This window comes from Lichenostomus cassidix, chromosome 5, assembly GCF_008360975.1.
Source record: "Lichenostomus cassidix isolate B80296 chromosome 5, HeHo_3.0, whole genome shotgun sequence".
Classification (NCBI taxonomy): domain Eukaryota; kingdom Metazoa; phylum Chordata; class Aves; order Passeriformes; family Meliphagidae; genus Lichenostomus; species Lichenostomus cassidix.
The window spans coordinates 46,439,482-46,464,705 of NC_139486.1; the positions used below are offsets into that span (position 1 = coordinate 46,439,482).

General features: G+C 54.2%; 1 protein-coding gene across 5 annotated transcripts in view; it reads right to left on the reverse strand.

The window, feature by feature from the left end:
- Positions 1-1,475: 1,475 nt before the first annotated feature.
- DUSP8 (dual specificity phosphatase 8) overlaps positions 1,476-25,224 on the reverse strand; it is a 40,856-nt gene continuing 17,107 nt past the window's right edge. For 4 of the 5 annotated variants that reach the window (XM_085062832.1, XM_085062835.1, XM_085062834.1 and 1 more), the window contains exons 3-7: positions 21,161-21,299; positions 4,484-4,650; positions 3,301-3,460; positions 2,988-3,111; positions 1,476-2,611 (exon numbers count right to left, since the gene is read on the reverse strand). In XM_085062832.1, coding sequence (XP_084918958.1) covers positions 1,516-2,611; positions 2,988-3,111; positions 3,301-3,460; positions 4,484-4,650; positions 21,161-21,299 — 1,686 coding nt within the window. In that variant the 3' untranslated portion in view covers positions 1,476-1,515. Of the gene's footprint in view, positions 2,612-2,987; positions 3,112-3,300; positions 3,461-4,483; positions 4,651-12,076; positions 12,653-21,160; positions 21,300-25,224 lie in introns of those variants that run through there. The other variant, XM_085062836.1, reaches the window with a different exon arrangement.

The window sequence follows — 25,224 nt, forward strand, 5'->3', positions numbered from 1 at the left end:
CACCAGATGGGAGGAAGCAACCAACCATCTCTGAGTTGTGCCCCTCCATGTGCTTGCAGAGCTTCATGTCTGGACAGCTTATCATCCGCTGGATGGAGGGGAGCCAGCCTGGAGGGCAACAGGACCAGGGCAGTCCTGGCACCCACCAACATGCTCCCCGAGTTTCTCAGATGTGAAACAAAGGACATGGGAAGCCAGAAGAATGGCTGCCCCCAAAGGGAAAGCAGTGCCTATACTTCCCAAGAAAAGTAGCTGAGGGGAGGGGGAGCTGAGGGGCTGGGGCAGGCAGGCAAGACACCTCCCAACAAGAAATCCCAACTACCACCAGCTTCCCATCCCTCCCTCTGCTGTGGCACCCTCTGACGCCTTCCCCATGCAGCTGGAGGTGACATCCTGCAGCCTTTCATCCACTTAAGGTGACTTCCACCTTTCCCTCTCCAGCGAGGATGGGCAGCCGAAAGGAGGGACGGGAAGGGAGTGTGGCTGGGATTGGGTGACTGCCAGGATGGGGACAATGCCTAGGGTGGGATGATGGCTGGGATGGTGGAAGTGGCTGGGATGGTGGTACTGGCTGGGATGGAGATGAGGAGAAACAAACAGAGACCAAGGTGGGAAGAAGAGGCAGCAGCTTCCAGAAGAGTTTTCTGGCTCAGTTTGTGTCATAAGAAGGTTTTATGGTTTGCCCATTTACTTGTTCATTTCTAGAAAAAGTGCCCAGAAGAGTCTCCTGTCCCCTTGTTGGTATGCCCAGAGAGAAGGGGGAAAATCTATGTTGTGGACATTAACTATAGAAGGAGCCACAGGCCTCAGATATTGCTTAGAAACTCATATTTCAGATTTAAATACCATACACAGTAAAAATAGAGCTGAAAGTACCGCCCCACATTGTCTGCAAATCATTGCCAGAATGAACAGCTTCAATAAATTAAAAACAAAACAAAAAATTGAAATATTATTTACGTCTCAATAAAAATTGCAGTAAAACCATTTACCTTTTCTTTTGTGTGTGTGTTTTCGAGTTTTTTTTCTTTATATTATATATAATATATATTTATATATGTATAGGGCTGCTCCAGTGCAGCATTTTTAGGATACTTAGCCAGAGAAACACAGGGGAGCATGCTTAGTGCACCGGGGTGCAGGGAAGGGGCAGCAGTGGTCCCCCCTCCAGGTGCTGTGCCCCATCACCGCAGCCAAAATTGCAACCCCCGCCTGTTCCCACTTGAGTTTTAGGCCCAAATTTTGCGTGCGGGTTCCCGAGGGCTGGGACGCCCTGGGGATGGGCGGGAAGGAGCAGGGCGAGTGCAGGAGGGACACTAAGCATCCGCCGCTATGTTTCCCGACTCTGGAAAGACTCATCCACCTCCGCTTCGGTTTCAGCGCTTGCGCTCCCGAAAATGCACGCGCAAGTATAAATACACCCCCCGACCCCGCCGCCCCCCGTCCCGCTCCCCCCAGCTTAAATATCCCCCCACCCCAGCCCCGACCCAGGTCTCCAGGCACCCCGAGTGAGTGTCAGGACACCTCGATAATCTCCATGCTGCCCGAAAAGCTGGACTGTTTGCTGATTTTGCCCAGCTCTTCCCGAGCCCTGCCCTCGGACATGGTCTCCTCGAATTCCATCTGGCAGCTCCTCCGCTTGAATTGCTTCTCGGCGCCGGCCTCCTCGTGCCAGCTGTGCCGCCCGTCCCGCGGCTCGGCCCGCGCCTTGTCCCTCAGTCTGATCTCGCATCCAGCCGCCACCGCGCCGCAGCCGAACGGCGTCGGGTACGGGCCGGCGCTGGGAAACAGGCCCCCGCCGCCGCCACCGGTGCCGCCGGAGTCCTTGCCGAAGTACCAGCCAGCCTCGCCCGAGGGAGTGCTGGGGGACTCCAGGTGCACCCCGCTCCAGGCAGCGGCGGCGGTGGCGGCACCGGGCGCGGCGGCCGGCTGGCCGAGCCGCGGCGGCAGCCCGTCCTCGGCGCCGGGGCTCTTGCGTGTGGCGCAGGTCCCGCCGACGTTGAGGCTGAGCCCGTGGGCCGGCGAGCCCGCCGGGTGCCGGTGCTTCCGCCGCTGCCTCACCTTGGCCTCCAGCAGGAGCTCGGGCCCCGTGGGCCGGTCGGGGCTCTCCGCCCCCGGGGAGAAGGGGCTGAGGCTGCCCGGGCCCGAGGGGCTGTCCAGCTTGCAGAGTTTGGGGGCTTCCCCGGGTCCAGCGGGCCCAGGGGGGTCCTGCCGCAGGCCGGGGGAGTAGGCAGACTTGATGTCCAGGGAGAAGGAGCGTTTCAGGCGGTTGGTATCCTGGATGCGCTCAGAGGAGAGGTGCAAGCCGTTGAGCCCCTGCTGCAGGGTGGTGGGAGACAGGACCTTCGGGGTCCCACCCTGCCGCTCGGGGTCGCTGGGGGGGGACGCCGAGCCGGTGCTCCTCGGTACATCCTCGGCCTTCTCTGAGGTAGGTGTTAGGGGATGCCGGCTGCCCTCGGCCACCTCTGCTGGGTCCTGCTGGGTGTCCCCCTCGCCCCGGTCTCCCTTTGTCTTCAGGGCCTTGAGGAGCTTCAGGCTCCTCTCATACTCCAAGAGCTGGCCCAGGAAGTTGAAGTTGGGCGAGATGGATGGGCGACGGTCCTTAACAAACCTGCCAAGAGGCACAGACAGCCCCGCTGGCGTTTGGTCCTTCAGTGGGCCACCCATTCTCTCTCAGCCTCTTTTAGGAAGAAGAAGCATCATCGAGAACCTTCTGACCAAGCCCTCCAAAGAAAAGGGTCTTGGGGAACTTGGGATGCCCCAGGATTAAAGAGCTGGGACTGCCTCCCCACTCCCTTTTACCACTCCCAACCATACCTTGTTGCATGCACTTTATGAGGGGAGGTTTGGTTTGGTTTACTGAGACCCAGCTAAGGTAAGACAGACCTTCAAGGAGCCCTGATCCTCTCCATCTGGGCTCAGCCTGCCTTCTTTCCCTGGAGTGAAACATACTGGCATAATCCCCCCACCCTCAGGGGAAAACTCACCTGTAAGCATCGTCTGATGACATGCCCATGGTCTTCATGATGTAGGCAATGGCAATGGTGGCCGACCGGGAGATCCCAGCCAAGCAGTGCACGATCACCTGGCAGCTGGACACCTTGGCTTTGTCTGGAGCATGGCAGAGGAAACAGAGAGAACAGTGATGGTGACCAAAATGGCTCTAGCCTCCCCAACCCTCAGGCCCTTTGTGTGAGAGGACAATAGTTACTGGGATCAAGACCATGGACAACAGGAGAAGAGTTCAAGTTGTGGAGGCTGCAGACTGGAGGGTCTGCAATCATTGTAAGAAAAGCTCACCAATGAATTCAATGGACTTGTCCAGCCAGGGGAGCAGCTTCTCACAGTAGTTGTCATTGACAGGAATGCGCATGAAGTGACTATCACAGATGAAGTCTGGCTTGGGACAGGAGTTGCTGGCGTTTAGGACATAGCTTATCCCATTCTGTGTCATCAAGTCCTGGTGGGAAAGAAGCCATCAAATGATCAGCTGAGTTCAGCCAGCGCCAAGTGCCGAAGATCTGTCTTGCCATGCACACTTCCTGTCTTTTCCCTTGGCCTGGTTGATGATAATACAGCAGTGACCAGCTGAACAGGTTGTGTCAATTTAAATGACACACGTTTGAACCTCAGCAGATATTAATTTTGGTCCAAGTAAAAGTAAGCAAGGCCAAACACACCTGGAAAGGGATTCCAGAGGAAGAAACTCAAGAACCTCAGTATGAGAGGAACAGGACAATACAAGAAAGAATATTAGCAAAAACTCTGGCTGAAAGCTGTGAAAGTATCAGCTAAGGGAGAAAGGAGACATACCAACAGAGTGGAGTGAGTCACTCCACTCTGGGCACAGCACCCTACATTAACCAATGTGGCCAGAAGATGCTCTATCCATAGGCAACAGAGAGAGGTCAAGTGTGGAGGCCATGCATGGGCAATGCTTCTCCCGTCCAAGGAGGTGGGGAAGGAAGGAAACCATCAATTTTCCTGCCTGGCATTGGGTCCTCAGAATTTTATGCCTGGCTCCCCAGTGGCCAGTTCCTGCCCGCCCCAGCAGGCTTGGTGGAGCCAGTCCAGCTCCCAGGCTCACATTCTTGCAATTTTTCTCTTTCATTTCCTTCTACTCCCCGTACATAATTTCTCTTTCCCTCCTTCTGTCTCTAACTCCCCTCTGGTGTCATGGTCCCTTTCCCTTCTTGCCTGCCTTGGATAAGGATGTCTGGCTGGCTCCCTCATGGCCACAGTGGGCAGACGCCTGGCAGCACTTTAACTGCAGCTCCTCTTTCCTTTTTCTCATCATTACTTTTCCTTTAAACAAAATTCCTTCCCTGGTGTGACATCACAGCACAGCCTTTCTGGCACCTTTACAAGGGCACTGTGTGGTATTCCCACTGGGAAGGAGAGGAGCCCCTAATATTTTCACACTTCTGCATGACTGGGGTCCCCAAGGGGACAGGGCAGATGTGTCCCCTCAACAGGGCTGTACCTTGTTCAGGACATCCTTCTGGGAGCCTAGGTAGAGATGTGGCAGGATGCGCGTGGGGCCGACGTTGGCCACAGGCAAGCATGGCTGGGAGATGCTCATCGGCAGGATGGCAGCTGGCTTCCCCTCGCAGAGCCCTGGGAAGCACGATGAGAAGGTGGCAAAGCCTCCTGTGGAGAAAATGGGGACATTGAGCTCATAGCGGCAAGGTCACCATCATCAGTACCTGGCACCCCGAGGCCCAGGCTGGGGACAAAGCAGTGACAACCCTGCAGCACTGAGAACAGAGCCCCGAGGAACAATAAGCCACCAGCCACCACTAACCAGTGTAGGTACATTGTGATGTCCGTCACACACGCGGGGAGAAAGGAATGGAGACCCAGCTCTGGTTTTTCCTGTTGCAGCTGGATAGTAATGCACATGTGAGGCACTCCATACCCTCTACAATGAAGTTGGCTCTTCTCAGCTTCATTCAGACAAGTAACAGGAAAAGACAGTCCTTTTCTTGGCTCCCTACTATTCTGAGGACAGGGTCCCCTTTTGATAGCAAAAAGCATAAGGGCAGGATGACAACAAGCAAGCCCACTGAGATGCAAAGCTCCTGGGGTCCAGGAGGTCAGCCCAAACCTCACCGCATTGGCTACACTTACACACTGTGGTTTCTGAGAGATGCCCCCTCTGCCCAGCCCTGCCAAGCCCATGATTTCTGCCACACCATGGTGGCATAATGGTACCTGCATGCCACTGCAGTTTTTCATTCTCTGACCTTACTGAATGTGACAGCAAGCAGTGTCCAGTTTACTGCACCAAGCTGTTGGGCAGTCACACTCAGTTTGAGCATGTTGAAGCCCAGTGCAGAAAGAAAACCCCCAGCTGAGACTGCAGTAGGTGGCATGTGACAGCCAGAGCTATTGTCACAGTGTCTGGCATGGTCAAAATCCTGAAAGCCAGTCCCCAGCTCAAAAGGAGAGCCCTGAATTGAGTAGGGCTGCAAGCATTGCCCTGCGTGCACAGTGGGAGCAAGGGGAGCTGGAACCCCCCTGGTGCTGTCGCACGTCCTGCACGGTTGCATAAGACCACTGGTGATCCTGATTTGCTCTCACTCACTGATCCTGTACTCCAGGGTAGAGCCAGGTCTAGCAGTGGCCCAACTTCACTCCCCTCCAGCTGAGGACATCTGGGTGGCAGCTTCATGTGATGGAGAGGAGCTTGAGTCATATCTGCCTCAAGCCTCCCTTGCGGTTTTCCCACGCATGCGAACGAGCAGATGCAGCTTGACATCACCCAAAGGGCAGAGAGGACTTGGGGGCTTGACTGCCTTTGGCTGTCAAAGGCACCAAGATGCTCCCACAAGATCCTTCTGAAAGCCCAAGTCTCTGGACTGAGCACCATGGGAATTCCTGGCCTATCTCCACAGCTAAACAAGACCTTTTAACGAGCCAGTCTCTCTCCCCTTCAGAAGCAGGGCAGCCTTGGCATATTCTCAATTTATCTTCTCCAGCACTTTGGCAAAATTTCTGCTGAGCCTCCTGGTGCAACTTTCTGGCTGCTGGTGTGGCATCCACACTCTGAAGAGGCATGCCTGCTGCTGCAGACAACCCACCTGACACGTTTGTGAGATGAAGGTCATGGAGAAGCCAGAGCAGTGCACAAAATCGTGCTCACACCACCTGGCAACATCCAAGGTCCTCCATCACACTCCATCTCAGCACCTCCTGGTGTCAGCTCCCGCTGGCCCAAGGGGAAGGTGGGTTGTCTTTCCTCTTTCCTCTCTTATGTTTTCCTGTGTGGCAGCTAACACAGCTCCCAGCTTCAAAACCCAGTCAAGATGGGAGGGATGGAGTTAATGCACCTTATCTTTTCCAGCACTTCCTTTTCTCTGGCTCCCTCCAAAATGACATCACCTCTCAACTGGGACATTAAACCAGAGCACAAGCAGGAGGCCCAGCACAGGTGCAGCATAGCTCTGGTTACTGCTCATCCCTGCACTGTGTCCCCATTGCCAAGGAGTGTCCATCACTAGCCAGAGCTCTGCATGGACACATGTGACCTCCCTGCTTTGCCCCGTGCTGGTGCCTGGGGGATGCTGGGGCAGAAACCCCATGGGAAGTATTTCCTTCAGTTGCCCCTGGAGAAGCCTGTAGCACTTGGGTTTAAGTGGGGCACAGATCTGATCCCTGGGCTTGTGCGAAACAACATGGGAATTTTTCTGAAGGAACATGGCACATTTTTGGGGAGAAGGGTGCACATAAATGCAACCTTGGGGACCAATGGCTGCTCTGGTTCGTAGGTCCCCAGCCTCTCATGCTCACTCCCAGCCATCAGGAGCTGCCCAGGGCAGTGGATGGGTTTGTATGACTTTAAGGTGATCTCATAGTTCAAGCAGGTCAGAGTATGCTGCTCTCTCCCCATTGCCCACCTCCGCCAGCAGTCACCCAGCAGCAGATCCTCTGCCAGCCCAGCCTGGGGAAGCCCAGGCAGGAGCTGAGGGGGCTGTCAAGCAGGCAGGGATGTTAGCAGACTGGCAGCAGTACCTTCAGTGGCACTGCCTACCTGGGCAGGCGGCCACAACTGGAGGACGCTGGCACCTGAAATGATGCCCACAGCTCACCTCAAGCAAAGCCTCAACCCTGTGTCCAGGAGTCCAGGCATGCTCCCAGCCCACCTGTCCTCATTTCCCCCATATTTGCAGCTGCTGAGGGCAGCCTGGGCTTCGGGGAAACCCTAGAGATGGGGCTGGGTATCCGACACCACCCCAACATGGAAGTGACACTCACCCCACCCTGTAGCGGCTGCTCCAGCATGCCTTTCATTTTTAGAAAGCAAGGCAGCTCTTCAAAACAATCCCAAAGGCAGTGAATGTCCCTGGCTGGGCTCCAGCTGATACCTGGGCTTTCCTCCCCTCTAAGCCCCAGGCCATGAATCCCAGATTTTACTGGGAGAGAGCAGCAGAGCCCAATGAGGTGAGGAGCCAGGGTAGCACCAGTTCAAGCCTTTCCTCTTTTATTCACAGTGCTGGTGCCAGGAACACCATTTCTCTTGACACATGGAATTAAGCTCAGAAAGGATTTGTATCTGTCATGGAGCAGGCATTTGGGAATCTCTGGTTTCTTCTGGATACTCCCCTCCCCAGGTGAGGGCTTATTGGGGAAGAGCTGGTCCTTGTGTGGCACAGCCCAGTGAGCTCATGGCTCCAGCACGGAGGGCTCTCAAAACCCTTCTCTGGAAAAAACGGTGTCTTCCTGACTACTGCAATTACCTAAGGCAGAGATGGTGCCCAGGAGAAGCGGGAACCAGAAGGAAAGGGAACCAGAACAAAACTGGGAATGCTTGCACTGCTCCTGCTGAAAATGGAGGAAAAAGGAACCAAGAACCAGCATCAGGCAGGTTCTGGGAGGGCTAGGAAGTGAAAATCACCCTCCCACTTTTGGGGGGTTCATTCAGCAACGTCCCCAAAGACATAAAAATTCTGTGTGATGTCAAGCTTATGGTGAGGCTTAAGAGAAATGCACCTTTCAGGAGGGAGGGCAGTGCTGTCACATGCCAGAGAAAAGAGGGAAACTGAGGCATGGGCTGTTGCAGAAACTTAGTGTCAGAAGAGTGCAACAACGGAGACCTTGTATCTCCCCCATCCCAGGTTTCATTCACAGGGTGCTGACAACCCTTCCACTTCTGCTGTGCCCTGCAGAGACCCTTCTGGGCCAGCCCCAAACCCTGCTCTGCATGGCCCTTCTGTCAAACAGAGGAGAGGGGGAAACCCCTCAACTTCTCCCCTACCCCTATCTTTGCCAGGCCCTCCCCTCTGCACATTTTCCAGCTGAACGTCTATAATAACCTCCCAGTGAAACTGTATTTATTGTGAGAACAGATGCTGCAGAGGGAAGGCAAACAGCCTGGGAATCCTCCCGGAGCCAGTCCATCAGGCCAGGGGGAAGATGCCAGCAGCATCTTTGAATAGGCTTCTGTGGTACCCGCACTGCCGCAGCTGTTGGGAGCCCTGTGAGTGACTCCTCCCCTCGAGCAGCAAACTGCACAGTGAGGAGGCCCTTTGCCAGTCCCTGCACCAGTGTCTGTGTAGGGCCCTGAGACGGCTGTAAACAAAATCAGCAAAAAGACAGACATGGGAGGAGATGACAAGGTGCATGGACAGAGAAGTTGGAACCCCGAGCTGGGATCCTGATACACCTGGGGACCCCTCTGCTGCCCTGGCTGTCACCTTCAGGTGGTCTCTGGGGACATCCTAGTCATAGCTGTCAACATCTCAGACAAAATCTATCACCTGCAAGTTGCACTGTGCCCTTCTCTGCCAAGGCTGGGCAGCAGTGGTGGTGCAGAGAAGATGACACAGAAGGTGACAAAGTCCTGGCTAGAGACAGGGATGTGGTATGGCATTATTTTCCTTCTGGTGGTAAGCCCCAGCTTTAGGGATTTACAATCCATTAAGCTGCAATGAGATGTTAACAGAGACACTGCTGAAGATAAAAGGAAGGTGTAGGACACATGAAGCACGGATATCCCAACTCCCTGCTGTTCCCTGTGTCCCTCCCTGCACCAAGACCATCTTTCTCGGCTGGAGGTGTAAAGTAGAGATGAGGCTTGAAAAGCTGCTCACACCTTGCTCTGATGGCTGCACTCTCCCCGTTCATCTCCAGCCCCGTGGACTCACCACCTCCTTCAGCATCCTCTGAAACAACCCAACAGCTCTGGCCTTGATGTTGTTACCCACTGACTGTAAGAAGCTGCTAAAGGCTGCCCACAGCACCTGCCTCACTTCAAAACTGCTCTTCAAGAGAGCCACAAGCCTCTTGAACACCCCCAGCTTTGTGAGTCTCATAAAAGTTGCCCTAGGGACACACCAAGTAGCATGTCCTGTTCAGCAGCCTCCCCTGTGTATTGCAGGCTCAAAGGTCCCCACCAAGAAACAGTGAAGAGGTGACATGTCACTCTGCCATGCCATCAGTTTGTAGCAGCAAGGAGCAGGGGAACAGCCACATCCAGAGCTGGAAATCCTCCCTGGGCCAGCAGCTACCACACCCCACTCCTCACCCCCAGCTCTCACACTGGAAGCTGGCAGGAGACCTACAGGGGTATTAAAGATGTGTTTTACAGCCCACCCTCATCACTGCAATAATGAGTTAGAGAGCAGCAGCCAGAGCTATTCAGACACCAACTCCCCTTGCAGCTGCTGGAGGTTTTGCGGCAGCCCGCAACCTCACCAGTGGGTTTTGCGCTTGTGCTCATGCTGGAGACCCTCTCCCCGCTAAAGCTCCTGGCAGCTGAGGGGGCTGAGAGAGGCCAGGCTCTGCCCAGCTCTCATTAAAATGCCTGTGGTGGCTGAGAGCTGCTGCCAGGGCGGCACGTGGCAAGGAGCAGCAGGGCATGCAAGCGAGCACGCGCCTCGGCTTGCTGCTGGAGCAGCCGCCACGCCGACATGGCTCCCTCACTGCTGCGTTGTCTTGGTGGCCAGGATGGAGCCTGGATACCCCTCCTCATCAGCACAGCCCCTTGGGGACATGCTACTCCCAGCACTCTGACACATCCATCCTCAAGTGTTAAAGCACCTTGCTGAACTGAGATTCAGCAGGAGATGGCAAGAGCTGGGGGGACCTGCAAAACCCCAGTCCTCACCTGCGTCATGCTCGGCCTTCTTATGACAATGAGCCTGAGTGCTTGGCCGAGCATCTCTATGGCAGGTTGAAGGACAGAAAATGGAGTGCCTTGGCAAGATGTTCACCCCCAAAGCCGCTGGGAAAAATCCTTCTTTGCAAAACACCATCTCCCTGGCTCTCGTGCTGGGTGGGAGCCTGTTGGTGCCGGCAGCTAAGCCGGGCGGTATGATGAAACACTGCTTACTGCCACCCTTACTCACTGTGCTCCAGGGAGCTCCGGGGCTTTGTCAGCATTTCCTGCTGCCTGGGACATGTCTGAATTTTCCCCCTGCCTCCATCCTCACTGTTTTCCTGGGCACTGTAGTTCCCTTTGATTTTACCCATCCCTCCCAGCAATGCCTGATGTGGACACAGCCCATTTGCTTGCACATCCTTCCCACAAGCCTGGTGAAATCCTGGTGCTCTGCAGCCTGCCCAGCTTGCCCTCTCCTGGCTGATGCTCTTTTACGTCCTCCCCACCTCGGTGCATTGAAGAGATGTCCAGTTTTCAACTAGTCTCTTTTTCCACTCCCTCACTCCCCTGCCCAGGTTTCACCATTCCCTCATTTGGCATAAAATTTCATCACCCCACTGCAGGCTCGGTTTTTTTTCTTTTTTTTTTTTCCCCAGGCAGTGGGGATGAGAAAGCTGATGAATCAGCCCTATTATGGATTCATGTGCATTCCCTGTTTCCCCAATGGTCACCCCGAACAGCCTCTGTCCATCTGCTGTCTCCCAGCCTGCCAGCCCCCCATGCCTGGCAGGCTGGTCCCAGACCCTGCTCCCATTCTCCCAAAGAAAGCAAAAATATTAAAAAAAGGAAAAGCAGCAGAAAGGAAGCCCTCCGCCCACACAAGCACGGACACACTCCTTGAGCTGTTGGGGTTGATTTTCCTCTGGTGACTGTGCCTGCTTTGGACGAGCCTTACTCGTTCTAAGTAAAGAAAAATGTGTCATTTCCAGGAGTGACTTATTACTAATGACACCATCACTGGGTTATGTGCTTCATGCCACAAAAACCTGTCAAGCACTTTTAGCAGCCTCCCATTTTAAGTGGTGATGGAGGGGAAGTTGCTTGATTCAACCCTTCGGTAATCTAGGTCATCCCAAGATCGGCATATTTTTAAGCTGCTCCAGTTAATATCCCCTTCCTCCGCGTGCCCTTCGCCCTGACACTGGGGGGTGAAAAGACTGCAAAAGCCCTTTCTGAAGCAAACCACCCAAGATGGGCAGGCAGGGCAGCGCTGGTGAAGTGAAATGGCTCCGGCGGGCAGCTGCCTGGCTGCGGGCAGCAACGCAGCGCTCTGAGCCGATGGCTCCTTGCTCTCCCCGCCGTCCTCGCCCGTCCTTGCCCCGCGCACTCTCCCCTGCCCGGTGCCCCTCCGCCCCCGCAGCCCGGTGCCCGAGGGCGCAGAGATGCTGGCGGCAGATCCTGCCCCGGCTCCCGCAGCTTTCCTCGTTCTCCGCTCCGTCCGTGCCCTCGCCAAGCTTGCCTGGACGGCGAAGGGTTTAAGAGAGCCCAGAGCGGTCCCCGCGGCCAGGCAGTCTCACCTTACCCCGCACCAGGTGGGAAGGCTGCTTAGCGCCGGGGCCTCTGCAGATGCCTCTGCCTGCTGCAGGCAGCCGCTCACCTGCCTGAAGGAGCTGCCTTCTCTGTGCAGCTCCCGTCCCAGCCCGGCCGCCTCCGCCAGCACTGCGCACATCGCCCCTGGCTGGGGACCGGCCATCGCTCCGCTCCGCTCCCCTCCGCACGCTCCCCGCTCGCTTCCATCTCCCCGCTCGCCAGCTGCCTGCGCTCTTTGTATCGCCAGCACCGCGCTCCGCTCCCCGCCGGCCGGTCGGCAAAGGCGATCTCCGGCCCCCCGGGCAAAGCAGGGCTCCGGCGGCGCAGCCCCCTCTTCCCGCTCCGTCCCCATCGGAAGGAAAGGCGCCGGGCCGGCTGACAAACCTCTCTTGTCCCTGCTCTCCTTCATTCTCCGCACCCTTATTTTCAGCTTCATCTGCCCCTCGCGCATGTCTGTCCAGAACTGGTCCTCGGAGGGAGCAATCATTACATCCACGGGCATCCAGGCAGCTGGGCTGCGGCTCGCGGGGGCACCTCTCACCGTCGCCAAACAACAGCTGGCGGGCAAACCAAAAAATTCTAAAAAAACCAAAAAAGCGCCCCTGCGGCAGAGCAACGCCAGCCTCCCCTAGGCTCCAGCCTTCAGGCTGATAAAATAAAAAGCATTAAAAAAAAGCCGAGCGGGGTTGGGGGCTCGGCGTAGCCCCCTTTCCCCAGCCGCCCCCCTCTTCGCCGCCCGCTCCAGCCCGAGTGAGCTCAGCCCGGGAGCAGCCGCCCCATCCGCCGCCGCGCTCGCTGCGCGCCCGTACCGCGCTCATAGCTAACGGGTCAGGCATGCGGCCGCATTCCTTACTCAGCACACAGACACGCAGCACAACGCCGGCCTGACATATGCTTCGCTCCCTGCTTAAAGGCGCAACCGCGATTTTCTCGCCTGCCCAAAGCCCCCCGCAGCGAGCGGCCGCGCCGGGAGATGGATCACTGCACCACGCCGGCTTTGGCCCCGCGCAGCTAATATGGGATGGGAACGTGGTGGGAGGAAGCTCATGCCCACACCTCGTTTTAGCACCTGCCGGGGCGGTGTGCGATCAAACCCCCACGACGAAGGGGGGATGCAGCACCACCCTCCATCCCAGCTCCCTGCTGCTCCTCATCTGGTGAGGGCACCCCATAGCTGTGCCTCCTCCCCATAGCTGCTCCTGGCAGGACCAACGTGCATCCCCTGTGCGATGTTTAACTCTGAACCCCAGCACCAGGAAGGGCAATGCCATGATCTCAGTTTCCCAAGAGGGAAACTGAGCCACAAAAGATTAAATAACTTCTCTGGGGTTCTCTGCTGCAGGGCAGAGCTGGGGACAAGACAGCAGGTCCTTAATGACCAGCTCATCTTGTCCATTAATGTTTCCACTGAGAGCATCACCCAGGAAGATGCTCAGTCTGGAGTGGTCCCAAACAGCTGGAGATGAATGGGTCCCAACAGCTGGCAGGAAAAGGGGCTGGCACTGGGCTGCTCACACCTGTGCGTGGCCATGTCAGATGGAATTATCTGACTGGTCCCAGCAGAGCAGGACCAGGATCTGGAGGAGATGTACCCTCTGCCAAAACCTTCTCATGTGCAAAACTCCAGCAAGAGGGGACATGTAGGAATGGGCTTTCCTAATCTCACTGGGGGTCTATCCATCTCTAGGGGCTTCTGAAGCACATGGACTTGTGTTATCTTCTTCACATTTGTTCTGGGGGACAAAATTACTTGTCCCCCACTTCCCACCCGCAGGACTCTTTAATACATCTCCACACAGCTCCTTACGAGTTTACTGGTCTGAGCCCAGGCCTCCAGAAAAATCATTCAGGATTATAGTAAGCGGGGGAGAGAAGGGGGGGCATGCATTGTGCCTTTGAAAATCTGAAGCTTTATGGGCTGAAAAACCCCAGGCTGAGCCATATGTGAGTGACTTCAGTGTTTTTCCTTTGAATGACATCACATGAGATGAGGTCATTGGCATTAACTAAGTGCTGTCTCCTCCCCCCCACCCTGAGCGGAGCCAGCCTCCTAACGAGCCTTGTTGTTGTAACAAATATGGTTTGATTATTATCAGATGTGGGTCAGAGGTTGGATAAAATTCAAAGCCTGCTCCAAGTAGGCTGGAAGAGAAAGAAGCAGCCTTCCCCCACAAGCCATGCTGGGGAAGTGACTACCACAGCAGGTCCCCAGGGGGATCAGTGGTCCCCCACATTTGCCACCACTGTCACTACAAGGGAGGGCACATGATGCTGGTGGCCAATGCCAACATTTGCCAGGGACAGAGATGTCCCACTGCCTCTGTGCCAGCAGTGCTCTACCCATGCTGGTGGGCGATCCAGCCGTGACCCACACCAGTGGCTGTGGTTGGGGGTCTACTGTGGTGGACCTAATGACTCTGTTGGGGTCACTAGGTCATGCAGCGGCAGTGGCCAAGGGGGATGCTGCAGGAAGCAAGTGGTGAATTAGGGGGTGCAATACTCAACCTGCCCCTGACCCAGAAGGGCACAATCATGTATTTGCCTTTCCTCACAGCCCTCTGGTTGTCCATCTCCCTCAAGCTTCCAAGAACCCTAAGCACAAATTATTTTGGTAATATCAGGGTCCTCCAGGATGTGCTTGGACTGAGTTTTCAGTTCAGGGCTACTGGGAGCCCAGTGGGAAGCTGGACATGATACCGCCAAGTGGACCTCAATGCAGGAGGATTACCAGTGTCCCACACTGCCCTGATCCTCAAGCAAAAGACAAGCAAGCGCAGCCAGCCAGCAACCCCGTTCTTCCACCAGTGTAAAGTCCAGCCCCACTGGAGATGCCACCAGCAGCCACCATTCCCCAGGCAGCATCCTCCCCATCTCTAGTCTCTCCCCATTTTCTTCACCCTTTTCCCAGGACCAGTATAGGGGCTGGCACCGGGGGTAGTGGGCAGCAGGCAAGCAGAGAGTTAAAAGGCAACGTCCATAGTGCAGAAATACATCCCACATATCAGCTTCTGCCCCTTGGCCCTTTTTCCCAGGTGCTCCTCCTGGCCAGGATGTCACCCATCCTGCCTCCAGCCCCTATTTCGCAGACAGAGGTGCATCACCCAGGGAGAGATGCCCAGCCCCAGCAGCCTCACTTTGCTCTCATTGCCTCAGGACTCACTGGAAAAAACATCTGGTCATCTGCTGCAACGGGTTGGAGAGACTCAAGTAATCCTCCTGCAAGAGCATTGGAGCAGGATGAGTCCCTGTTCAGCACCTACATACCCTGCCAGGACAGTACCTATAGCCTGGCACAAGACCAGCTGGGTAGGGCCAGAGGTTCCTCTCTCCACCCAGCACTGGGACGTGGTAATAATTGCCAGTGACGACCTTTTGCAAGCATGCAGCGCAAGCCCAGGGAAAGGGGGAGGCGGATGAGGCGGATGAGGGGAGGCAGATTTCTCAAAAGGAAGGAAACTGTAACTGGGCAGTGGCTCCTGCCCATCAGGATCTCTTACTGGGGAAGTTGCCTTCCTCCCACTGACCTTCCAGAAATGAGAAATGAAATTACACAGCAGTTTTCTAAGTCATAGCAGCCAGAGGGCTGCTTTTCCCTAAGCCCCTTCTCCTCTGTCCCACTCTGCCTTTGACCCTTTTGCTTGCCTTTTCTGGGTCCAATGGTTAAAAACACGGCTGGAGGGGGAGGGGAAGCTCCTCAGGGTAATTATAGAATCGGGAAAACAAGTTGTCTGACGACAGCGTTGCTAAACAGGGAGGTTTAGAGCATAGGTCTGGAATACAATCAGCCTTGCACATACATGACCTGGCTTAACCCCTCCCAGGGATGCAGTCACTGGTCCCACCAGGGCCAAAACCCTCCCAGGCATCTTCTGGTTGTGGTTCAGGGTGAGAAGGGGGCACCTTACTCCACCTCCATGCCTTGGACTGAGGAGACTGGGAGCACTCTCTAGGGCAGGCTGGGTGTCTGAAGCTGGATGTCAGCACCCACTGAAGAGGGGCTAGAGGGCAAAAAAAACACAGTCCTGCCCTGGCTAAATTATCCTAGATCCCTCTGCCATAGGAAAGGAAGGAACTCCTCCAGGGATCTTTTGCATGAGAGGGAGGGTGGTTGTGAGAGTTACCTAAAACTCTAGGACTGTAAAAATCACAAACCTTGGTGTTTCCATTTGATTTTTTAGAAAATGCCTTTCCCTTTAGGCTGGTATCAGTGTCCTACCTCCAGTCCTCTGGACAGTCAAAAGAAAAACATCACCACAGGGAAGCTCCCTGCACCCCACCGCCAACAGCCTGAAGCTGGATGTAACCCCCTGCACAGCCCTTATCCTTCTTCCATTCCTGACCCTCATGTGGGCAGTTGGTTGATGAAGAACAACCAAAATCCCCATTCACATTATTTTCAAAGCTGGTGCTTTCAAACTCCCCAATCTGGGAGAAGCAAGAAATTGAGAGTCCTATAGGAGCTCTTCTTCCTGTCTCATCCCACACTCTTGCCAGCCAAGCATCTACTTCATTTTGTTCCTTGCAGTATGCTGCAGGATGGAGATGACCACAGGTGGACAGAGGTGCTTGCAGGAGGTTCAGAGACAATAATCAGACTTAAAGGAAAATCTTGTAGGTACATCTGATGGATTCATGCCAGCAAGTCCACGGGTGCTTTTAGACATTACAGCCTGAGGGTATCTGAAATAGCCTTAATGCTTCACCTACAAGGGCACCTTCAGGCCCATATATCGAGCTGACACTGATGGAGTCGGGGACAAAATGCACCAGCTAGTGCATTCTGTACATGCTAAGTCCCCAGCAGGCACACTCACACCCCAAACTCACGGTGAAATTGTGATGCTGTGCAGAGCGGGTCATGAAGAATATGACCATCAAATTGCCAGCTGCAGTCAGGTCCTGCCTCCCCACTCTCATCAGACAGCTTGTGGCTGATGAACCCTGAGATTCGCTCACCTGGTTAGAGAATGGTGCTAATGACAGCCAAGGCTGTGGGTTTGAAGGTTTGATCCCTGTATGGGTCATTAATTTAAGAGTTGGACTTGATGATCCTTGTAGGTCCCTTCCAACTCAGAATATTCTGTGATTCTGTAACCACAATGTGGGTATTTGGGCTATTTTCTTTCTTAGGCTTTTGTTTTTTTCTTTTTTTTTCCTTACACCGGGTTTGTAAAGACACCTCAGTCCTGGTTCTGGATCCTGCTAAGCTTTTATCTTCAGCATAGGCCATGACAAGCACTGCAGATGCATTTGTATTTTTCCTGCCTTTAGGATGCACATGCTGTCTCCAGCCTCTGAGACTTGGACTCAAGGCAAGTCCCCTCTGCTCTGCCCTGTCTGTGTGCTGCTTTTACATCTGCCTAGCTTGGCTTTTTTCATTCATCTTCTCCTCCAGAACAGCCCCAGCCCCAATATGCTTCAAGAGGAGCAGGCAACAAAGAAGTTGTGTGGCTGGCATGTGGCTTCTCACTGACATGACATGAGAAAGCATTATGGAATTTTCAGCTAAGGATGAGCAAAGTCACATTCGGTTGCCCTGATGTTTAACCTCTTTTTAGGACTGTCCCTACACAGAAAAAAAAAAAAAAGAAAGGAAGTGTTTTTTCTTCCCTTCTTTCTTTTTTATTCTTTTATTAAAATAATCTGTCTCTGAGTCCTTGTGTCTAAAATAATTCCAGCCAGTGCTTCAGTGCTGAACCCACTCATGCCTGGGCAGCCCAAGTCAGTTCCTGCAATGGAAATCCCCTTTCCTTTTTCCCTACTTCATTTTGCCCACGGCGAAGTCACCTGCCTTTGGTAGATTCCCCCAAAATCCCCCAAACCTCAGCCCCCTCGAGATCGCTGCAGCCATGCAATTACAGCTCTCTGCAGCTGAGCTGGATGGCCATGGCACTGCTGGGCTGGAGAGGACCTGGGTCATGGCCAGCCTGCTCACTGAGGAGGATGGTGCGTGAAGGGCTGGGAGGGATTTGTCGCTGATGATATTGTTACATTCTTTCCGAATCCTGGGAGTAAACAGACGCTCCAAATTTAGAAAGAACAGGACTGGAAAATTTAAACATTCCTTGAAGAATTGGTACAAAAGCGGGGGGAGGGGGGCGCTGAAGATGATCTCACACGTGCTCCCGAGCCAGATGAAAAGCTCATGACTCGAGTTCAGAAAGCAATTGAGGGGCCTGTTTCAGGTCGGAGCACGATATCACAGCAGTAAAGCTCCCCCAGCACATCAAACACAGCAAAAAGAGCCTGTCGTGCAAGGGAGGTCCCAAGCCCCGCAGCCAAGGCTCTGGGGCCACCACTGCTGGCCACACTGCCATCCTGGATTCATCTCCAGCTGGAACACGGCTTCAAGCACAGGAGAGGAGCCCCGTGCTCAGCCTAGGGACCAGAAGTAGGGACAGGATGAGTGACTGAGCACCATCTGGACCAGCATCCCAAGCCCTTAGCTGTCACTTTCAGCCACTGAATAGGAATAAAAGAAAATCTCCACACTGTCCACTGCAGCTGGACAAACGGAGAGGAGCTGGTGAAGCTCAGCACCCACCAGCTCAGCCCCACACACAGCTCTGGACAGGCCACAATACCAGAGCTGGCACATGGGAGCCGTCAGGGAGCAATGGAGCCAGACTGCTGCTGCTGCTTCACAAGCAAATAATGCCTGTTAACAAAAACCAAGTGGGTGATTGCAAAGGGGAAGAATAAGGGGGGGGAGGTGGGAAATAGCAAAGTTTAAAAAAAAAGCAAAAAAAAGCAAAAAAAGTAAAAAAAGAGAAAAAAACAAAAAAGCAAGGGTTTGTGCTGAAGTAAACAAAGGTTAAAGAACAGTCAAGCTCCTGCAGGAATAGCAGAGCTGGGCTGGGAGGGAGGGGGCATTACGTAATGCAGGAAAAATGTTGGCTCCATTCAGTTTTCCACCACTTCATGTGATGTCAGGAAAACCATATAAATCAACAGTCTTTCTGCTCCCACGGATGGAGGGCAAGCAAGCAGCACTATTTATACTTACACAATTAAAAAAAAAAAAGAAGAAAGAAGAGAAGCCGATGATTTCCAAGACTGGGAATAATTGACTCAGATTCTTCCTTGCCAGCCACTGGAATTGCTGCTTCTGGGCTGTTAACCCTTGAGGAGTCCCTGGCACCAGTCCTGCCACCCCAGTTCCCTTGTCCTCACCCATCAGCCTCCATCAGCTGCTTCAAGGGTCAGAAGGTCAATGGCCTGGAGCTGTGCAAGAACAGCCAAGCCTGGTGCTTGCATGAGATGGGGACACGGAGGTGTGGACTGTGGCATCTGCTGGGGCTGAGAGAGCTGGGTAGCACAGAGGGGCTGTGTAGGGCTGTCCCACTGAATTGGGGACCCTCAGGACAGGGTTCCCTGGGGTAATGCCATCCACTGAGGGACAGGCTAAGATTTCAGCAGCCCTTGCCAACCCATTGGGGTCACAATGCACCTCCAAGGAGGACCCAGGCACCTCTCCTGAGACATGAAATGGGTTGGGGCAGAACAAGGTGCTTGAGACCAGAGTGAATACACCCCACAAGGACAAGGGTTCAGAATCAAGCCCACTCACACATCCTGCCCCAGACCCCCCAAGCACTCCAGAATTGCCTCTACACCAGCCTGTTGCTGCCTGCAGTTCAGGCAGGAGGAAGCTGTGCCTGTCAGCAAGTGTGCCCAGCCTCCCCTGGACGCTCTGCAGAGCCATTCCAGTCATGATTTCCATGTGAAACACCGCCGCCATGACCCAGTAAACCCAGTGTTCTACATTTCGGTTCCAGTTTTTTCCACCTGCTGGTAGCCTGTGTTCCACATCAGGCAGAGGCCCTGCTGAGCTTTTATTTTGGGAGGCTTGAGCTTTGCTTGGTGCCTAGCACAGCCACACTTCTGCTTGGGGCTCTGGGCTCCTGCAGCCCAGGGGGATGGAAATGGCTGCCCTGATGATGGAGGATGTATGTGCCCAAGTAGGGGACAACAGGTTTGCTGGCAGGGGGTTTGGTGGTGGCGGTGCTGATGGCTGAGGGGGTGGCACGCTGCTGGTGCATGTTGTGCATGCAGCTGGGGGACGCTGGGACTGTGAGGCTCCCCCAAGCCTCTGCTTGCCTTACCAGGCAGGAAAAGGCTGAGGTGGCCTTTGAGGGCCACCTCACCCAGCCCTGTCCTGGCTCCAGGAGGACTTGGGGTGGGGCAGGGGTTTGCATCCAGTGCACAGCACTGCTCTCCACCCAGCCCTGGGAAAGTGGCGGGGGGTTAGGGGGTGCCAGGGTCACACTGCCGAGGCTGTTTCCTGACCATCCCCATGACTAAGCAGGTTCCTTCCCAGATGCAACCGAATCCACCTTTTCCTTCTCCTGCACCATATGCCAAGCTGTGCCCTTGTTTATGCCACAACGACCTTGGAACTGCAGGCACAGCTACTGAGGCAGGCTAGGGGCTGCCACAGCAAGATCAGAGAGGCATCCTCCAGCACTGGCCTCAGCAGAGCTCCTGCAACCCAGGCCACAATAATTAGTTTTAAAGTGATTTCATGTAGTCCCTGCTTGCTTTTGTTGCCTGAACTGAGGGTGTTTAATCCTGCTGTTTCTCTTTTCTGTTCTCCACACCACAACGCTGCGGCTCTAATTCAACAGCACTTACCCTGCCTAGCATGGGCAGGGCTCCCTGAATGCCACTTGCCTGTGCTACCTTCCCCCTCACACTTACCCCTTCCTAGGGTCTGTAACTCTGCAGGTGTGGCAGTTCCCTCCATCCCTGTGGTGCCCCAGGGCACAGAGGTTGGTACCCTGAGATGCCCAGCTGTCTTAGCCACGGGGAATTAAAGGCAGCTGCAGCTCTCCCTTAGGCAGTTCGCTGCCTCTCTCCTCTCTGCTGGGTGGGAGCTTTTCATTGATCAGTCTCCTGCCTCACATTTTGCACTGCAGAAGGGCCGTAATTAGGGCAGCATGTGCCTCCTCCTGCCTGCACACTTGTGCCTGGAGAGCATCATCTCCATCAGACCCTGACTCACTCAGTGATGACCCTCTGGCCCTGCCATCCTTCTTTCCAGTACATCCATGGATTTCTTCTCCTGCCCTCCCTTTAACAGCAGCAAGAGGGAGCAGAGTGCCTGAACCAGGTCTGGTCCTTGGCACATTCACCAGAGATGAAGCAACATAGGGATGAGAGAACAAAGGGCAGCTTTTGGACAGCTGGATCCATGCCACCACAATCCCTCTGCACCCTCCTCTTTCATTCACCCTGGCTGTGGGTGCAGCGGCGGGGAGACAGACAGTGCAAGGAACGAAGGCATGGGGAGGACCCAGTGATGCCAGCGTGGGCTGAGCCTCCTCAGCCGACATGCAGGGCTGCCTTCCCCCACCACAGCCACTGGTGGCCAGTAAAGCAGGTGGACACGGATGGCCACAGCTCCATCACTCCAGGCCAAGGAGTGATGCACAAGCATCAGATGAAGTGGTAAGCCAGGGCTCCTACCTGTGAGGATGGAGACACTGTGGAAACAGCTGTCCAACTTGCCCAGGAGGATGGAGAGGAAGCTGTCGGCAGCCAAGCCGGTCACATCCCGTGTGCTCTGGTCATAGACCACCACGTCCTGGTGGTCCTCCGCCTCCACCTGCAGGGGAGCAGCAAAAAGCAGGCATCAGAGAAATAGGCTGAGCACTGAGGATGCTGCTGTCCACACCACCATGAGAAACAAAGCTGAATTTAGTGGTCACACAGGCAGGAAATTGCAGCTCCACACCATTTCCTCAAGCTGGTTTTGAGCACTGAATGAAGTGTCCAGCCAGGCTGGGACTCTGCACCACGGCTACAAGCAAATGTGTCAGTAGAGATGCCCACTGGAGCAGCCCCAACAGTGAGTGCTTTTGAGCATCTTACCCAAAATAGGGTCACTCTTTCCCATTGCCCACACTCAGCTTGCTGTTACTTAACTGCATCCCAGAAATCGCCACGACTTCTTCCACCACCTCCTCCTCAGACAACTTTTGCCCTCAGATACTCACTCCTCTTCAGCCTGGCTGGTGTCACAGGGATTTGGGAGTGGTTCTGCAGGCAGGGGTGCTCCCAGCACAGCCCTTGTGCTGTGGCTGGAGTCAGTGGGGCTAGATGAACATCTCTTCAGGGCTCACCCTGGAGACACCAGGCCTAGCACAGAAACACCTCCATAGGCACTATGCCTCACCCCAAACCTGCAGGTCACCCCTAAGTGCTGAAGGAGAGGGAAAAAATCTCTTATTTTGCTTGGTGGATGTTCATGGTGATGCTCTTTTTTCCTTTTGTAATGTGTGCTGGGGCCTGCACATTGCAGGGAGGAGAGGCAAAGGAAGGGCTGGGCTGCTCTCACACAATTTTACATGCAACAAACAGCACCCAGCTGCCCACCACTGCAGGGCCTCTAGGGCAGGTGAGATGGTGGCATAATCTGCAGGCAGGCAAATGTCTGCAGGCAGGAGTCCCCCCACACCCGGTGATGACTGGATTGCAACAAGAGCACTGAAGGCACAGCCAGACATTCCCACACCTACCTGAAGGTCCATGCACTAAAAGAAGACAAAAACCCTCCCAGAGGCACAGCTCAACTCATCTGCTGAAGAGCTGGGCGTATGGCATCCGCCTGCCCTCCCAGCTGGTGGGGTAAAGCACATCCATCACATCATGGGAGGAAGGGGAGGCAGTGGCAAGCAGGGAAGGAGGGAATGTGTGCAAGCCACTCTCTTCTCCAGCTAGTGCTGGAGCTGCCCACTGGCCACCCTGTGCCAAGCCCTCTCCAAGATGCCTTTAGGAGACCACTTGAACACGGTGCCGCTCATGGACGCCCGCCTCCTTCTGCTGTCTCACTGCCAAGCCCTAGCTCACCACCAGAGCAGATTCGCTCAGTGCTGCCGTCACTATTAATGCTGCTTTCACACCCTGCTGCAGGTGCTTCCCTGCTCAGCAACGTGAGCACCATCCAAATAAAACTGCAGGGAGCACTGATTTAGCTGAGCTCATCACATCTCTGCGCCGCAGCGGAAGGACAGCCCCGCACCAACAGAAATCCCCGTCGGGGTACCACGCACAGCTCTGCACAAGGAAAGGGGGGCTCAAAGGACCCACCTGTCCCCAGCCTGGCACTGGGGACTGGAAGGCCAAACTGGCCCCATGGCTCAACAAGATGACAGGAGGGATGAAAGAGCAGGATAAGAGGGAAGAGAAAAGGACATGGGAATTCTAAAATGAGACAGTGAAAAATGACTGAAGCCACCTGGGATAAACCAGATGAGGATCTACCCCAGCGTGTTTTCCTCAGCCAATCCTGAAGCAGCACTTTTGTGGGAGGTCATCCAAGCACAGCTGGAGGGAAACACAGTGGCTGACAAGCCAATCTGGAACTGGGAACCTACCAGTCCTTAGCAGCCACCTAGCCCATCCCAAAGACCCAGTTCTCAGGCTGAAGCAAAAACATCTCCCCCAAAAGCATGGTGAGGCAGGAACCACTCTGCAGTGGGGCAGGGGCTCATCTCAGCTGCACAGTCCTGGCCAAGGCGGCTGCAGGAGAGATACCAGCTCTGGCTGAGCAGAGTTATCCCACAATAGGATTTAGTGTTCCCTCTGCATGGGAAGGCTTTGTTTGGGCCATTACTGCAGGGTTGCTGAGCGACGGCAGAGATGTGCGACACGGTTTACATCTTATTAAAGTTATAAGGTTTCACTCAATGTAAATGCCAAACAAGCACTGGCCTCACATGGCCTGGCTGCAGAAAATAAATACCCGGCTTGCTGGGGTGAGGATACCTGCAGGATGGTCCTGAGGAGCCCTCATGGAGCACACAAGGAGCCTGCACAGGCATCCTGGCTTCTCACCACAAAGGGAAATAAGACAGAGATGTTTAATCAAGTACATGGGTCTCCCATTCATCTTGTGCCCTCCTGGTATGGCCTTAAGCATAGGGACGCTAAAAGTTAACTGGGGCAGAGGAGGAGGGTAAAGCTGAAGAGATGCTCCATACTAGATTCCTGTTTCTGCCAGGTGCTGGCATAGGGCAGGGACACAGCTGACAACAGAGGTGTCCTTATGAAAAGTAACACTTCCATGGGGGTTGCCATCACCCCAAGACTGCTGACGTAACCCCAGGCATCACTCTCCACAAGGTCCCCACATCCAACCAGCAAGGGACAGCAGAGCCAAGATGCAGCAAGTCTTTTGGCTCCAAGTATGTGTTGAGCAGGGCTTGCAAACCAATGCATGCCTTTGAAAAGCTGCTGGACTACTACAGTGCTGAAGGTGCCCCAGTGCAACTTGCCAAGAACAAACCTCCTCCCTGCTAAAATCTTGGCTGGAGGGGTATGACCAGCCTGAAGCAAGGACCACCTGGCCAACAGGTCCTACCAAACGCCAGCTGAGACCATCCATTCATCACCTTTGTGCCAAGCCCTGTGCTCCCCATCACCGTCCCCAGCTCTGGCTGGAGGTAACTCCCATATGGATATTAGTCCCCAGCACTGTGTGGTTTGACACAGCTGGGGTCCCAGCCCCATCTCTTCCCAGCTGCCAAGCAGGGATAATGATGCTCTACAGGTGATCTAGGCTAAGATAAGAGCGAGCTATTATTATTATCCCAATTACTACTGACATCTCAGTCACGTATTGTTTCAAAACACAGTGAATCACCCCACTGAAATAACAGGGCTTCCATCAACACAAAGAGCAGCCAGGCACACAGCTCAAAAATAAGCTCCGGCTTTCCCTCAAGCAAAACAGCTGCTTGCAGAGCCAAACTCCTAATGCAAATAAATAAATATTCCCATCGCCTGAAGAGACCCTTGACTTGCCTCAAAGCATGGCTATAGCTGCTCTGGAGATTGCTCCATTTCAGGAAGCGAGAAGTGGTTGAGAGGTGGACTTTCCACGGGGATCTTGAAGAAGTAAGATTTTCAGCATTTCCCTAAAGAAATGCTAGTGAAAACCCCAAACAGGAATTTCCCATAACCTCTGCTTCCCAAACTGCACTGAGGAGCTGAATTATTCCACTTATCGGAATTTATTATTGTGAGAATTTATTATTGTCAGCACTGGGAGAAGGGTTCAAAACCAATGGGAGAAGTTATGTTGGTACCATTTTTGTGTGGCACAAACTACTGTGAGAGGAACTGCTGCAGCAGCTTTTCCCAGATCAGGCACCACAGGAAGGTGGTCCACACCAGGGCTTGGGGAGCAGTGGCTTAGCTATGGCAGCTATAGCTGCCACAATTGTAGGATCATTGGCATATTTCATTGAAAAAACGGAAGGGATTTTAAATGTCTCAATTTCTTATTTTCTCCCATTTAAATGCCTCCATTTCTTCTTTCCTCTCCTTACACAAAAAAAAAAAAGCCAGCAGCTGCTTTTATCCCACAGCATTGCCCCAAACTGCAGCCCCCAGGAGCACTGTTAATGGTACCCTTCCTTAACAGCAACATGGAAAAGAGAAGAATAAGCACTGGGAAAAGCAAATCAGACAAATTCTCTCACACCCTTCCTTAACCACGACATGGAAAAGAGGAGAATAAGCACTGG